Here is a 15335-nt window from a genome sequence, read left to right on the forward strand (position 1 = left end):
GGACTTCTGGTTGTTGTTCAGACATTGAAGAGTTTTCTTTCTGTTTTTCTTTCAGCAGATGTTGGTCTGCAGGAGGTTTTAGATGAACATAAGATCAATCTGAGGAGGAGATGTGAACGTGTGACTGAAGGAAGTGATGAAACAGGAAGTAGAACTCTCCTCAACACCATCTACACTGAGCTCTACATCACAGAGGGACAGAGTGAAGAGGTTCATACCCAGCATGAGGTGAGGCAGCTGGAGACAGCTTCCAAGATGGACGCCCTCCATGACGCTCCAATCAGGTGCCAGGACATCTTTAAAGCCTTACCTGACCAACAGAGACCCATCAGAGTGGTTCTGACCAACGGCGTGGCTGGTGTTGGAAAAACCTTCTCAGTGCAGAAGTTCACTCTGGACTGGGCAGAGGGCTTGGAGAACCAACATGTCAGTGTGGTGGTTCTGCTTTCATTCAGGGAGCTGAACCTGATCAGAGAGGAGCAGTACAGTCTTCTGGAGCTGCTCCATGTTTTCCATCCAACATTACAGAAGGTCACAGCAGAGAAGCTGGCTGTCTCTCAGCTTCTGTTCATCTTTGACGGCCTGGATGAAAGCAGACTTTCATTGGATTTCACCAACAGGAAGCTGCTGTCTGATGTCACACAGAAGTCATCAGTCAGCCAGCTGCTGACAAACCTCATCCAGGGGAATCTGCTTCCCTCGGCTCTCGTCTGGATAACTTCCCGACCCGCAGCAGCCAATCAGATCCCTCCTACATGTGTTGACAGGCTAACAGAAGTACGAGGCTTCACTGACGCCCAGAAGGAGGAGTACTTCAGGAAGAGATTCAGTGATGAAGAGCTGTCCAGCAGAATCATCTCCCACATGAAGACATCCAGGAGCCTCCACATCATGTGTAGAATCCCAGTCTTCTGCTGGATCACTGCTACAGTTCTGGAGCACATGTTGACTACAGAGCAGAGAGGAGAGCTGCCCAAGACCCTGACTGACATGTACTCACACTTCCTGCTGGTTCAGACAAAGAGGAAGAAGAACAAGTACCATGATGGACATGAGATGAGTCCACAGGAGCTGACGGAGGCTAACAGGGAAGTTCTTCTGAAGCTGGGGAGGCTGGCGTTTGAACATCTGGAGAAAGGAAACATCATGTTCTACCAAGAAGACCTGGAGCAGTGTGGCCTGGATGTGACAGAGGCCTCGGTGTACTCAGGAGTTTGTACAGAGATCTTCAAAAGAGAGTGTGTGATCTTCCAGAAACCAGTCTACTGCTTTGTTCATCTGAGCATCCAGGAGTTTCTGGCTGCAGTCTACATGTTCCACTGTCACATCAACAAGAAGACAGATGTGCTGAAGTATTTTCTTGGTGAAACCTGGGAGGATGATCATCATAATGATTATGATTATGATCTGTTTGATGATCCAGAAATGATTCTCCAGAGGAAATTATCTCTGAATGATTTGTGGGTGTCTCAGAAGCCTTATTCTACTCAGGCGCTTACACAGAGATCTTCATCTCTGGATGATTTCCTGTGGAAAGTCATGGAGAAATCCTTCCAAAGTAGTAGTGGTCAGCTGGACCTGTTTGTCCGCTTCCTTCATGGCCTCTGTCTGGAGTCTAACCAGACACTCTTAGGAGGTCTGCTGGGTCAGACAGAGAACAGTCCAGAAAACCTCCAAAGTGTTATTGACAACCTGAAGTGGAAGAACGATAATGAAATCTCTCCTGAAAGAAGCATCAACATCTTCCACTGTCTGATGGAGATGAACGACCTCACAGTACATCAGGAGATCCAAGAGTTCCTGAAGTCAGAGAACAGATCAGAGAAGGAACTCTCTGAGATCCACTGCTCAGCTCTGGCCTACATGTTGCAGATGTCCGAGTTGGTTCTGGATGAGTTGGACCTGCAGAAGTACAACACATCATACCAGGGAAGACTGAGACTGATTCCAGCTGTGAAGAACTGCAGAAAGGCTCGGTGAGTGCAGATTAACATCAATAATCTGTGTAAATTATTACTTTTGTTCTTCAGATATATCCATCCATCTATTCATTCATTCAGCCATTCATTCTCTTCCAATTATCCGAGTCCAGCAGCAGTGAAGCCCATACCTCTTTCTCCCTAAGCACCTCCTCTAGCTTGTCTAGGGGAACACCAAGGCATTATCTCAAGGCAGATTGTATCGATACCAATTTGGCATCAGTATCGGATCGATACTAGCCTGGTGAGAGAGATTCTTTACTTTAAGTTCGGCTCTTGTTTGCAATACTGTGCTTTCGGCAAAGACAAAACGGCCAGGTTGCTGGACTCGCTGCTCCCATGTCAGTGCAGAGCAGACACATTTTACTGCCCCTCCCCCCTCTTGTGCTTAGGTGTTGCGCTGTCATGTGACCTGACTTAGATGCTTTGGGGGTTGTTACATTCTTTACATATTAATTATATTTTCACCAGTTGTTTTTGTTGTTGAGAATTTTAATTGTAATTTTTTTGTTATAGTTTCTCAACAGTACTTGTTTGTTTTAATTTGTTCATTGGTTTGCGTGCACTTTAAGATTTTTCTAAAATAACAAAAACAAAAAACAACTTGATAACTAAATCACCACCGCAGACCCAAAGACATATTCATGCTTCGCAGCATCATTTATTTTTCTAATAATCTCACAGTTGCTGTAACACTACATTCAACGGCTGCAGCTCTCCCGCTGCCAGCTGTACACATCACCACCAAAAACAACAACAACACAAGCAGAGCACAAGCCAGCAAGGCGTGATTGCAGATGCCGTGCGGGTGAGTCCATCTCACCTGAAGCAGCATCGCAGACCACACCCCACCACAATCATAAAGCATTTTGTATTTAATTATAAACTTTGTCCTAATTATGTCCTGGGTTTTAACTATTTAATAATAAAAAAATGAAACATCACAAAAAACACTTAAGATCATGACGCATCCACCTTATTTATTGAAAGGTATTGGTATTGGCCATACTGGCCCGTATTTACTTGGTATTGGATCATACCAAATAAGCAGTATTACACACCACTAATATCGAAGAGAGAGCCCAGCCACCCTTTAGAGAAAGCTCATTTGTGCCACTTGTTTCTATGATCTTGCTCAGGTTTCTTTTCACCACGATGGACCGGTGCAGCATCTGCATCACTCCAGCCGCAACATCAACCCGTCATGACAGTGGGAACGAAAAACTCCCTTTTAACAGGAAGCAATCCCCAGTAAAACCAAGCTCAAGGAGCGACAGCCATTTGCTGCGACTGGTTGGGGTGAGAGGAGGAAGACACAAAAGGGAGTCTCGTGCTCCCCTCTCTCCTCACTCATGAAAATGACCCTGAGATAATTAAACCGCTCTACACAGGGTCAGGGACAAGTTGCTGTCCTAAGTGGGCATTCCACCTTTTTCCATCTGAGGACCATGGCCTCAGACTTGGAGGTATTCATTCTCATTCCCACCACATGACACGCGGCTGCAAACTGCTCCAGTGTAAGCTGGAGTCCACCTGTCATGTATTTATGGAGCAGATCCAAAAGCAGAACTAAGGTATAACAAAAAGCAAGCCTTTATTGTAGCTGATTACATAAACAGAAAACACAGCAAAATGAGGGAAAAACTGAACTAAACCTACACTGGGAGCAGCTAAGCAAATAGGATAATTAGAACATGAAACTGAACAGGAATATGTGAAACGTGAACGTGAAGAAAACTAAACCTGACCTGCACATGAACATGAACTTGAACAGTAGAAAACAAGACTCTGTGACCTGGGCCCTGTTTCAGGAAGCCGGTTTAGAAAACTCAGAGTGAAAAACGATACGCAGGGTTGAGTAACCCCGAACTGTCCAACTCGGAATATTCGGTTTCAGAAAGGCTGATAACAAGTAGTTCAATCAACGCGGAGTTGCTTTAACCCCAAGTGAAGCGCGCGGACGAGGATACATAAAGCCCTGATCAGTGGAGCACAGATTAAGTGAGTCACCATGGAGACGGAGGGAAAGAAGGCGCGGTCAATGTATTTCACAGCGCTTGAGGCCGAAATTCTGATGGCAGCATATGCCGATAACATGCAAATTCCGCGGAAAAAAGTAACACAGCGACAGCTGCAAAAGAAAGTGAGCATGCATGGCAAAACATAGCCGACAGAGTCAATGCGTGAGTGTTAATTTAAACATTGATCTAGGGATTTCCACCCATTTAACACGTTATTTTATCATATGTTATTTTATTTGTTATTTTATACATTTTATTTTGTGACGTGATGTGAGCGCAGGTGCAACCCAACAGGCCCCAAACGTGCCTGGCAGCAAGTAAAAATGAAATATAAAAATATAGTCCAAACAGGTAAGGTGTAATTGTATTATGAGCCATAGTGCTTGGTCTGTTTGTCCCATGTAAATCAATTGCAGTTAGAGGCTACATTAATTTTCTGTCTGTAAGCACTTATTGAAATTATCTGAGCACATTACAAGTACATATTTGCTTACTCTGTATGCTCAAATGTGGCCCGTTATAGCCAACAGAAAAAAAGCGGAGGCCCGAAAAACAGGTGGGGGTCCTCCACCACCACCACCACTCACAGAGGCTGAGCAGTTGGCCCTCAGCCAAAACAGTGGGCGCCCTGTGGCCGAAGGCATCTCTGCGGGGACATCCTCTGAGGCAATAAGCCCGCAAGACACAAGTGCCTACATAGGGGGTAAATTCAAAATAATACATGATGTGCATACATCCTTTCTTCCCAGTCACCTTTGCAGTGCTACTCATTCATTTGATAAACTCTTTACCATAATGGATTATTTTGTAGTGAAGTTATTTTCCTACTGATTTTGCCTTCCCTCAGTCTTGGTTGTCTTTGAGAGCATAATGACAATGAAGTGTAAGGTGCTTGGTATGTTTGTTAATTGCCATTTGGTCCCTTGTAAGTTATAAGTGACCTGTATAAACCTCATATTCTATCAGTTGATGGTGATGGTGTACTGCATCTGGTGCAGCCTCCTGTTGAGCCAGACCAACATGCAGTTGTGAGTAATACTCCACAGATTATATGAGTTTACAGTAGAACAGCAATGTTGTTTATTTCTTTACTACAGGAAAATAATGAAGAAACATTGACAGCTGTTACAGAGGAGGAAGCAACAGAGACACTTTATGAGGTTTACATCTTTTAATACTTTGTGTACAGGAAACACAGGTGACCAATAAAGCCAGTTGAACAAAAAATCTGTTTATTCTTCTTTCAACATGTTGAGGTGATGGGTCAAAAGAAATGATTGTGACATATGGTGTCTCTGACTGCACTTCCATCTTGTATGTCCGTGGGAGGGTCAGGATGTTCATGGTTTGGATCACTGCTGTTTGGTTCAGAAGGACAGTGTTCTCCTCTAATTGTGGCAATGTTGTGAAGAATCACACATGCCACAATAATGTCACATGCCCTTTCTGGGGTGACCCTGAGCCTTTGCAGGCACTGGAACCGGGCCTTAAGCATTCCGATAGTCATTTCAACTCTGGCTCTTGTCCTGCAATGAGCCAGATTATATCGCTGCTGTGGGCCCGGTTCAGGGTCAGAGTAAGGGGTAAGCAAATAGGGTAAACATGGATACCCCCTATCACCAAGCAAGTAGCCAGTGAACTCTCCTAAGACAGAAGGGTACACTTCAGTTCAAATGTCCCTGAAGCAATTGGTCTTTATATATTTTAAAGTATTTTCAACTCACCATGTCCAAATTTTGTGCTCAGTGTACATTCACGGAATATTTGTGAGTCATGGACAGAGCCTGGCCACTTGGCTTCCACATTTGTGATAATGTTGGCAGCATCACATATGATCTTCACAGTGCAGAGAACACAAATTAGCATCCATTACTATAATGAAATAATTTGTTAGTTTGACATGCTACAGGGAACTATGTACCTGTACATTAATGCTGTGGAAAGACTTCCTGTTCACATAGTCTCCTTCATTTACTGAAGGAGCAATAATTGGAATGTGAGTGCCATCTATACAGCCAATCACGCCTGGGAACCCTGAAAATAAATGTAAAATTTAAGTAGTAGTTCAAGTATCACCACATCATAAATTAAGTTTTGGTCATCCTGATACCTGCAATTTTGTGGCATCCCTCTTTGATAAATCTTGTGGGTCTGTGACCGGGGAACACCACAAACGAGTGCAGGAGACGTTTCAGTGCAACTGTAACATTCCTGACTGCCCGACAGACGGTAGCCTTGGAAACGTGCTCAGCGTCACCAATATTATACAGAAAGCTCCCGTTTGCAAGAAACCGAAGTGCAATACAAATAATATGCAATGAACTGAGAGCATGTCCGCGATGTGTCACATGCGTAATATATGGCCTGAGGATGTTATCCAAATAAATTATAGATTGTGCTGAGAAACGGTAACGTTCGCACAGAAAATCATCAGGAAATGATAAAATGTCCAAACGCGCTCTGATCACTCTCTCCCGGCGGAGAGCTCTGCGGAGAATTTGGGCTTCACGATCTACTGGCTCTTCAAGGAAGTGGCACGCCATGTCCGACACTTCCTACTGTCAGGTTTCCGACAAAGGGGCGGAGACAGTCAGGGTTAGTTGTAGTAAACCTGCTAGGGGGCAGGTTAGCTTCACGGCGTGTGTCGTCATAGTGACTCACTCAGGCTGCAGCTGAACTCGCTTTGTGAAACCGAAAACCCAGAGTTTTCGTTAACTCACGGTATACTTACTCAGTTTTTCCACTAAACCGGCTTCCTGAAACAGGGCCCTGACCTGGCTTGGCATGACATAAACAGATGACCCGACAAAGAACAGAAGGAGACAGAGGACTTAAATACACAGGAGGCTAATGGGGAGACACACTTGACACAAATGAACATGATGCCACGGGGGAAGTAAAACAAAACACACTGAACATGGAAACACCAGACTCTTCAAAATAAAACAGAAAAAATGGAGAGATGTAGAATTGACACACAAGCTTGACAATGTGGACACAACAAATGTCATGGTCCTGGGTCATTTTGACCCAGTGTTCTTAGTTTTCCTGTGGTTTTGTATTTTGTTCTTTATGTTCATAGGATTGTTTGGTTTGGTATTTGGATTCCCCCTGTGTCCGTGCTTATATTGTGGTGTTTGTTCTGTTACCGTGTTCTGTGTTCTCCTCATCCCCTCGTGTATTCCTTCTTGTTCTCTGCTTCTCTCTCTCTGCCTCTCTCTGTGCTCCTCTCTGTGTACTCTGTGTTGTGTTTAAGGTCCACATCTTGGTGTCAGTATTTTCAGTTTCGTGTCCTCCCCGCTCTGTCATGAGTAATTGTCCTCAGCTGTGCTCCCCATGTGTTCCCACTTCCCTCATTACCTTCTGTGTATTTATGTCACAGTATCCCTTTGTTCCGTGTTTCGTCGTCCCTCTAGGTTGTGTGCATTCCCTCGTGTCTTCCCAGCCTCCCCCAGCCTCAGCTTTAGTTTCTCCCAGTATAGTTTTGTATGACTTCTTATGTTCCTATTAATAAAGACCTGCCTTTCGAGTTTATCCCCGCATGTCTTGAGCCGTGCGTTTGGGTCCTCTCTTGCCTTCACAAGGCCGCCGCATGACAGAATGACGCAACCACGAAATGGACCCAGCAGGCTCTACCCGTGAGGAAGAAATTCTCCGTGTACAGAGTCTGGTTAGGCAAATAACCCACACCTCGGACTCATGGACAATTTCTGTCGGACTTAATGCCATGAGGGCAATAGTCGAGGGGAAACCCTTTCCTTCGCCAGCTCAGCTGGTATGAGGGCTTTATTGATGAACTGAGCCGAGCCAAGGAGGCGTCACAAGCTCGTGAGCTGGCAGACCGCGTCTTTTCCCGGGATTCCACGCCACAGTGATAGCAGACGGAGATCTCCGCCAGGCAGCCGCCGCAGCAGCAGCGAACAAAGCTCGCCGCGACAGTATTGCAGCAGCAGACGGGGCTTTCAGTAGCGCAACAGCAGCTGCTCCAACGAGAGAGTTTTTCGACGCCGCTGCCGCGGAGCCCTTCTCCATTCCCTCTCACTCTGTGACTCTTGCCTCAGGCCCTAAAGGCTCACAATCTGTAAATGTTGAATCTGAAGCTGAACTTCTTATGAACTGTTGTACTGCCCAGAGGGTCAACTCAGAGACCGTTTCTCCTACGTTTGGACTCATATTTGAGAAACATTATCCTTCGCTTGTGTTTCCTAAGTCTGAAAACTTGAAGTCAGCATTTTCTGAGTTAGAGATACCTCTTTCTGTGCCTTTTACCTGTGTGTCTGCTGAGGATGATTGTTTTGCAGTTAAGCTCACAACTGCGGCTTTAAAACCTGCCTCCTTAGATGTTAAAGCAGTAAAGTTAGAGACTATAAATGTTCCTGTGATAGCTCGACCCCAGCTTGTTACTTCTGAGCCATCACCCCAGGGGAAAGTCCATTCTGACGTGTCTATAATTCGAATGTTCTTAAGTCAGGGGACTCTATACCCACCACTGTTTTCCCTGGGTTTACTATTTCCAGCGATCCGGAGGCAAAAGACTTTGTTTCATCTGCCTTTCCAGTGCACGGGACTATGTTTACATCGGCTATTAACCCCTCCTCTGACAGTATAAGCATGGTTAGTTCCGAAGAAGGCAAGGCAAGGCATATTTATTTATAAAGAAAGAAGCTCAAAGACTGTTGGTGCATCAGCTGATCACACTTCTCTAGAGTTTGTAAACCCTGAAGGTGGTGCTCTAGTGCCTGTAAGCTACAGCTTTAGCACACTTAAATCTGCGAGGTCAGAGCACTGTTTCTCATCCGCTCACTCAGGGCAGGGAATTAATCTCTTGCAGACTGTTCTTTCTAGGGCCGCCTCCCAGGCCCCTTGTGCTCTAGGGATAGCTGCGGCCCAGCACTCCCCTGCACCTGCCTCAGTTCCCCAGGTGAGGAGGGCTGACACGCAGCTGGTCCCTGTTCCGGTTTCCGGGTCGGCTGAGGCTCTGCTGGTCCCTGCACTCGTATCAGCTCCTCGGGCGGGGACAGCAGCCGCCCAGTCCCTGCCGAAACCTGTGCCAACCCCTGAGGTGAGGCCTGCCAGGACCCAGCCGATATCTGCACCTGTACCTACTCCTCAGGTGGGAGCGACTGGTGTCCAGCAGGTGCCTGCACCCTTCATCCGCATTGCAGGCTCAGAGGAACCTACACCACCACCTGTCCTACATCCGGTCCCACAACCATCACTACACTCAGCTGCTCAGGATGCTCCTCAGTCAGTCATTCAGCCTTCTCCCCAGTGCACAGTCCAGCCTTCTCCCCAACCGCCATTACTACCACTAGTTCAGTTTGCTACCCAGTCTCCCTCAGTTCAATCTGTAGTTCCGTCTCCTGTGTCCCCCGCACCTCAGTCATCTACCCCACCACAAGCTCCATTTTCACCTCCACCATCACTTCAGTCATCAGTTCAAGTTCAAGTTCAAATTTTATTCGCCACAAGCAGGTTGCCCTGCAGTGGAATGAACCCGCCCCCGACCTTACACACACAACACAGACATCACATGGGGATACAAGTCAGAGAACGGTTGCATTACAGAAAAACCACTGAAATGTACACTACAATGGGAAAAGTACAAGAGGAAAAAAAGAGACCTCTACTCATGCTGGGCTACAGGAGGACAGCATAAGAACAGGAAACAAAGTCAAAGGAGCTTGCAAAGAAAAGCGTCTGGACTTCTTTAAGTTACTTGAAGATGTTTCACCTCTCATCCGAGAAGCTTCTTCAGTTCTAAGGTCAAATGGTGGAGAGTCCCAGATATAAACCTAGTGGGAGTTTCCCCCCACAGAGGGACAAAAGGACCCCCTGATGATCCTCTAATCGCCTGAGCCAAGGTGTGAAACTGGGTGTGGGCCCCAATCAGCCAGAGTTTCGGGTTTGTGATTGGGACCCACACCCAGTTTCACACCTTGGCTCAGAATAGGTTCGGTCTGTCACTCAGTTGCCCTTAGCTCCATCATCCACACTACCACCTGCTTCTCTTCCACCACAACCATCACTACACTCAGCCATTCAGGCTGCTGCTCAGTCAGGCATTCAACCTGTAGTCCTGCCATTAATGCACTCTTTAGCTGACCCATTAGCTCAGTCACCATTAACTCAGTCGTCCACTCCACCACCTACTCCACTGTCACCACAACCGTTACTACAGCCATCAGTTCAGTCCCGTGTGCCAGTTCAGACTTTAGTGCAGTCCCCTGTAGCACTTCAGTTCCCTGGTCAGCTACACACTCACCCACCTAGTCAGCCTAATGTTCAGTCAGGGGTCCCCACACCCTCTAGCCCTACATCAGCTCCTGCTGGAAGCTCGGGTGAGCCCATCCAGGACTCTGCGGCTCCCACGCCGCCACCTTCCTCATCTGCTGGGCATTCTGGAGAGCCAGGCCAGCCCTTCCTCCTGTCCGCTGGGGGTTCTGGAGAGCCCGGCCAGCACTTCCTCAACTCCACTGGGGGTTCTGGAGAGCCTGGCCAACACTTCCTTGTCTCCGCTGGGGGTTCTGGTGAGCCCGGCCAGCAACCTGTCTCCGCTGGAGGGTCCGTGGTCCAGCCTCTGCTTCTGCCTCGCCTGGTCCTGCGGTTGTTACACCGCCGTGCAAGGTACATCCAGCACCTCAGCGTTGCTGGCCACTTTCTGGGCCCCTAGCCGGATGTCATCGTTGTCGTGGGCGGCCTATGGATCAGCACTGTCGTCTCCTTCTCCTGCGTCGCCGCCGCTGCCTTCCCCACGGCCGACCTTCAGCTCTGTCGTCAGCTGTTTCCCCGCCACCGCCGTTGGCGTCCGCACGGTTGGCCCCCTGAACTGTTTTCACGTCGCCGCCGTTGGCGTCCGCACGGTTGGCCCCCTGAACTGTTTTCATGTCGCCGCCGTTGCCGTCCACACGGTCGGCCTCCTGAACTGAACTGTTTCACACTATTGTGATGCCATCCTCCGGGTCGGCCTCCCGAACTGATTTTGATTTGCTGCCTGTGCTCCAGTTTTTGTGGTTATTTTGTTTTCGGACTCGAAAAACAAAATCACAAAATCAGAATATCCCTTTGTTCCATGTTGCGTCATCCCTCTAGGGCAGGGGTCGGCAGCCTGCGGCTCCGCGTGGTTTGGGAAAATAAATTAGAAGTATTTAGCTGAAGTGTATTTTATTTATATTAGTTCTTTTTTAACTTGTAGTTCTAAATTGGAAGATTAGTGTGATATTGAAATATAAAATAAAATTATATTCTATTATTTTTTCATCGCTCAAAATAAGTATCACACTCGCGGAAGCCCGTGTACCCGCCGAAATGCCATGCATTTATCGAGACTTTCAACCCCAGGTAGGCCAATTATGGATCTTCGGATCCACATTATGTCAGCAGCTGTTCTCCACCGTGAACTATGTTAAAAACAAACACCGCTCATGCCTCACAGACGACAGCTTACAGTCCTGCGTAAAGATGCAAGTGACTTCGTACAGCCCCGATTTGCAGACGCTGTGCGCAGAGGTTCAGGAGCAAAAGTCCCATTGTAAACATATCACGGCAGATCCAATGATGTTTCCATGATGATGTTTCTTTATAGGCCACTTTTCACACACGGTTGCTGTACACATACAGCCAGCTGTAGCTTTTCAGCTCACAGCCCGACACATACCAACACAACAGCACAGATAGCACAGACTTTAAGGCGGCATTTGGGTCCTCTCTTGCCTTCACACAGCCGCTGAATGACAACAAAGACATGAAACACATGTCTGGACAGGAAACATGACACCTAAACTAAGGAAGCAAAGATGAAACAAAATCTAGAATAATCCACAATTAAATCCTAACTAATACAAGAACTTATTATCACAAACTTAACATGAGAAACTCAAAATCACAAAATAAACTCAAAACACTAGGTCACAGACCTATCCCTGATAGCCACCACCTAAGGAAGACAACAGAACCACATCATCTGTCAATAGCAGAATTCTTCTGCTACAGTTCAGCCACTCTCCAGGAGACTGATTCCAGAGCCCATGCTCTGCATTGAGGTAGCCAACTGTATCTAGCCAGTACCTCTCAGTCTCACACACTAGCTCAGGCTCCCTCCACACCAGAGGTGATTTTCAAGGTTCAATCACCAGACTTGGTAGCTGGGGATTGTCTTCCAGGGTCTCTGCCCTTGACCACTACCCAAGACACACTGCACTTGACCCCTACAGCGACTCCTGTCGGTGGTGGGCTTACAGGGGCTGGGCTAATGCCCCTTTTTCAGGCTGTGACCAACCGGGCCACATTTGCTTCTTGAGGTAGTCACCTGAAATTGTTTTCCAATAGTCTTGAAGGAGTTCCCAGAGATGCTGATCACTTGTTGGTCATTTTGCCTTCACTCTGGGGTCCATCCCATCCTAAACCATCTCCATTGGATTTAGGTCAAGTCACTGTAGAGGCCAGGCCATCTTCAGGTGACTACATCATGAACCTCATTGAACCTCATTGAGAGAAGTGCTGTCAACAAAGCAAAGGGTGGCTAATAAATCTTAAATATAAAATATATTTAGCATTATTTATCAATTTCTTTTTTTTTTTGCTAAGTAATTCCATATATCTTGCTTCATATATTTGATGCCTTCTGTATGTATCTACAATGCTGAAAGTAGTAAAAATAAAGAAAAACATTAAATGAGAAGGTGTGTCCACACTTTTGACTTTAAGGGGCAATCATGGCTCAAGAGTTGGCAGTTCGTCTTGTAATCAGAAGGTTACCGGTTCGAGCCCGGCTCCCACAGTCTTGGTCGTTGTGTCCTTGGGCAAGACACTTCACCTGCACTTCGCCTTCTACTGGTGGTGGTGGTCAGAGGCAGCCTTGCCTCTGTCAGTGCGCCCCAGGGCAGCTGTGGCTACAATGTAGCTTGCCATCACCAGTGTGTGAATGTGTGTGTGGGTGACTGAATGTAGTGTTAAGCGCTTTGGGGTCCATAGGGACTAAGTAAGGCGCTATACAAATACAGGCCATTTACCATTTATTAGTGTAGGTGTTATGAAATCACGCTTTGTCTGGTCCCTCACACAAGACCTTGCTATGAGAAACCCTACCAGAGGGCAAAAGCCCACTGGTATGCAAATCCCTCCACCACAATAAGGTAGCAATTCACTGAGGAGTTCTTCAAATATACATAATACTAAACGCAAATTTGTGTGTTCTCCCCCACTTTAAAAAGGCATGCTTGTGTGAATAACTAGTGATTGTAGAATTTCTTTTGTTAGTGATGTGAGAGTGAATACTTGTGTATCGCTGTGTGATGAACTGATTACCTGCTCAGATGTACCTGCCTTTGTCTACAGCCAAGGCAGGATTCAGGACATAACTCCTAATTGAATAAGTGGTTAAGAAAAGAAAGACAGATGGTGCATGGAATATTATCCGTCTGGTTGAGATCTGTATCATGCTAATCACATACAGAAATTTTATTTTTATTGTCAACTGACCTTGATTGATTCTAAATAGCCTACTGTTACTTATATTTAAAACAGCTAAATAAAACACTTGACATGGTTAAAAAAAAAAAACAACAACTGAAGAAAAATCAGTCTACTGTCTCAGAGAGGGCCTTAGATCAGTGACTATAGTTAACAGTGTGCGTGTGTGTACGAAACATTAATCTTTACATTACCTGTTATTTGTGATTTTTACTAGATATATGGCACATAATTCTTACGTGATAGAGTATTGTGATATCTGGCTTTTTTTCAGATTTTTACAATAATTGTTACTGTATGTGTACTTTAAATGAGTCATGGGTTTAAAATGGTGGTTAAAGGTGTTGGATTACTTTTTTGTTACAAAACCTTTAACAGTGAAGAGAAGCAGACTAGGAAATGGTTTGAAAGTGAAAGCTGGTGTACATTAGTCTGACTCAGTCATCATCAATTTTTTTCAGGCAATATAATGCATTTGCATATGTGTGTAGAGATGTGTTTGTTTGCATTTATATGATCATAGTCAATGTTTTTTACTTTACAATCTACTCATAATTACAGGACATGGATGTAAATACCTTTTATGGAAGGAAACTGTTACGGCCGAGAGGGCCCGGCTGTGGGTGTGGACTCAAATGCAGACACAGAGGGAGGCAAACGGGCGTGAACACAGTGCTTTATTTACAAGTGTCTAGTGAAATTACACAACAGGAGACTATGAATGCTATGAATTATGAAATGCTATGAACTGTGAACTGTGAGGCCAAACTGTGAACATGAAACTGAGTGCTATGGCTAGGTGCTGGATTTCACGGATGGAAAAAAGGGGCAGCGGCTTGGATGGAGGTACGCAGTCAGCGTTGCAGGTTTAAAGTGTCATGCGAGGAAGGGGTGTCCAGGGGGTTCCGGGTGAGGAGTGTCCAGAGAGGATCCAGAATATGCGTGGAGTGAGGGACTTGGCAGGGAGGCAGGCAGGTGTAGTCCGATGGTGGAGAGGAAGAAACCAGATGACAGAACCAGCGTCCAGGCGGAGATGAGAGTAGTTCGGGAAATGTGACTGCCAGGTGGGTCCTATGACAAAGAAAACACGGTGAGGGAAAAAGCAGTAGTTGAGGGTTCTCACAAGGGGTTCGCAGCCTAGCACTGACATGGGTTAGCAGAAGATCTGGCAGAGGTCTGTTGTGAATGCTGGTCTTATATGCAGGTGACTTGATTGGAACCAGGTGTGGAAGCTGATTGGAGTCTCTGCCTGAAGGTAGAACCCAGCGGAGTGGAAAAACCCCGTGCTCACCCGGACCATGACAGAAACCAAGGGAATGTGCACTTTCTGTCCTCAGAAAGTGAGGACAGTGAGCTTTCAGGGAGTGACAGTCAAATTTTATGATTGATATATTATCAGGGACCCTAAAGCTCCCCCAAAATAGGGAGAAATATTTTTTCCCCCAAAATTAAAAAGCCATGTAGTAGAGGGTTTTAAGGGCTTGTCCCAGGATGTTATCTGGTTCTGCTACCTTGCGGGGGTTGATCCTCCTCAGGGCTAAAACCCTGAAAATGTGAAAAAGAGTTGATGTAAGTTTAGATGAAACCTGGGGACTTATGTCTGCTAATTAATTTCAGCAGGTTGAATCATACATTGTTGTAAATATATTTACCTGTGACTCATAGCGCTATGGCTGAAAATGTTTTCCTTTATTCTGAAAGCAGTAAATGTACTTAATGCTAATGCTTTCCTGCATTTAACATCACACATTAATAAGAAGATTACTACCCTCACCCTCACAGACATAAACCTCAGTCAGAAACCCTCAGTCAGGAATGCCGAATCAGAATAATTAATTCTTTCAATTCTCAACATCAAGCAGTG

The 15335-nt window shown here is 46.0% G+C and overlaps 1 protein-coding gene and 1 long non-coding RNA gene across 3 annotated transcripts in view; one reads left to right on the forward strand and one right to left on the reverse strand.

The window, feature by feature from the left end:
• Positions 1-15335, forward strand: part of LOC147321550 (protein NLRC3-like) — a 37725-nt gene that overhangs the window by 4413 nt on the left and 17977 nt on the right. The window contains exon 7 of one of the 2 annotated variants that reach the window (XM_086305468.1): positions 56-1976. In XM_086305468.1, coding sequence (XP_086161594.1) covers positions 56-1976 — 1921 coding nt within the window. The remainder of the gene's footprint in view (positions 1-55; positions 1977-15335) is intronic. The other variant, XM_086305469.1, reaches the window with a different exon arrangement.
• LOC147321551 (uncharacterized) lies at positions 4756-6722 on the reverse strand. Its single transcript, XR_015130980.1, has 3 exons — positions 5922-6722; positions 5725-5836; positions 4756-5644 (listed from the first exon to the last, which is right to left on the reverse strand). It is a non-coding gene; the product is annotated as an uncharacterized LOC147321551 (long non-coding RNA).

Source organism: Aulonocara sp. 'chitande type north' Nkhata Bay, linkage group LG9 (genome assembly GCF_057382095.1).
Source record: "Aulonocara sp. 'chitande type north' Nkhata Bay isolate Kocher_YH1m ecotype deep benthic linkage group LG9, A_spYH_male_GT1.1, whole genome shotgun sequence".
NCBI lineage: Eukaryota > Metazoa > Chordata > Actinopteri > Cichliformes > Cichlidae > Aulonocara > Aulonocara sp. 'chitande type north' Nkhata Bay.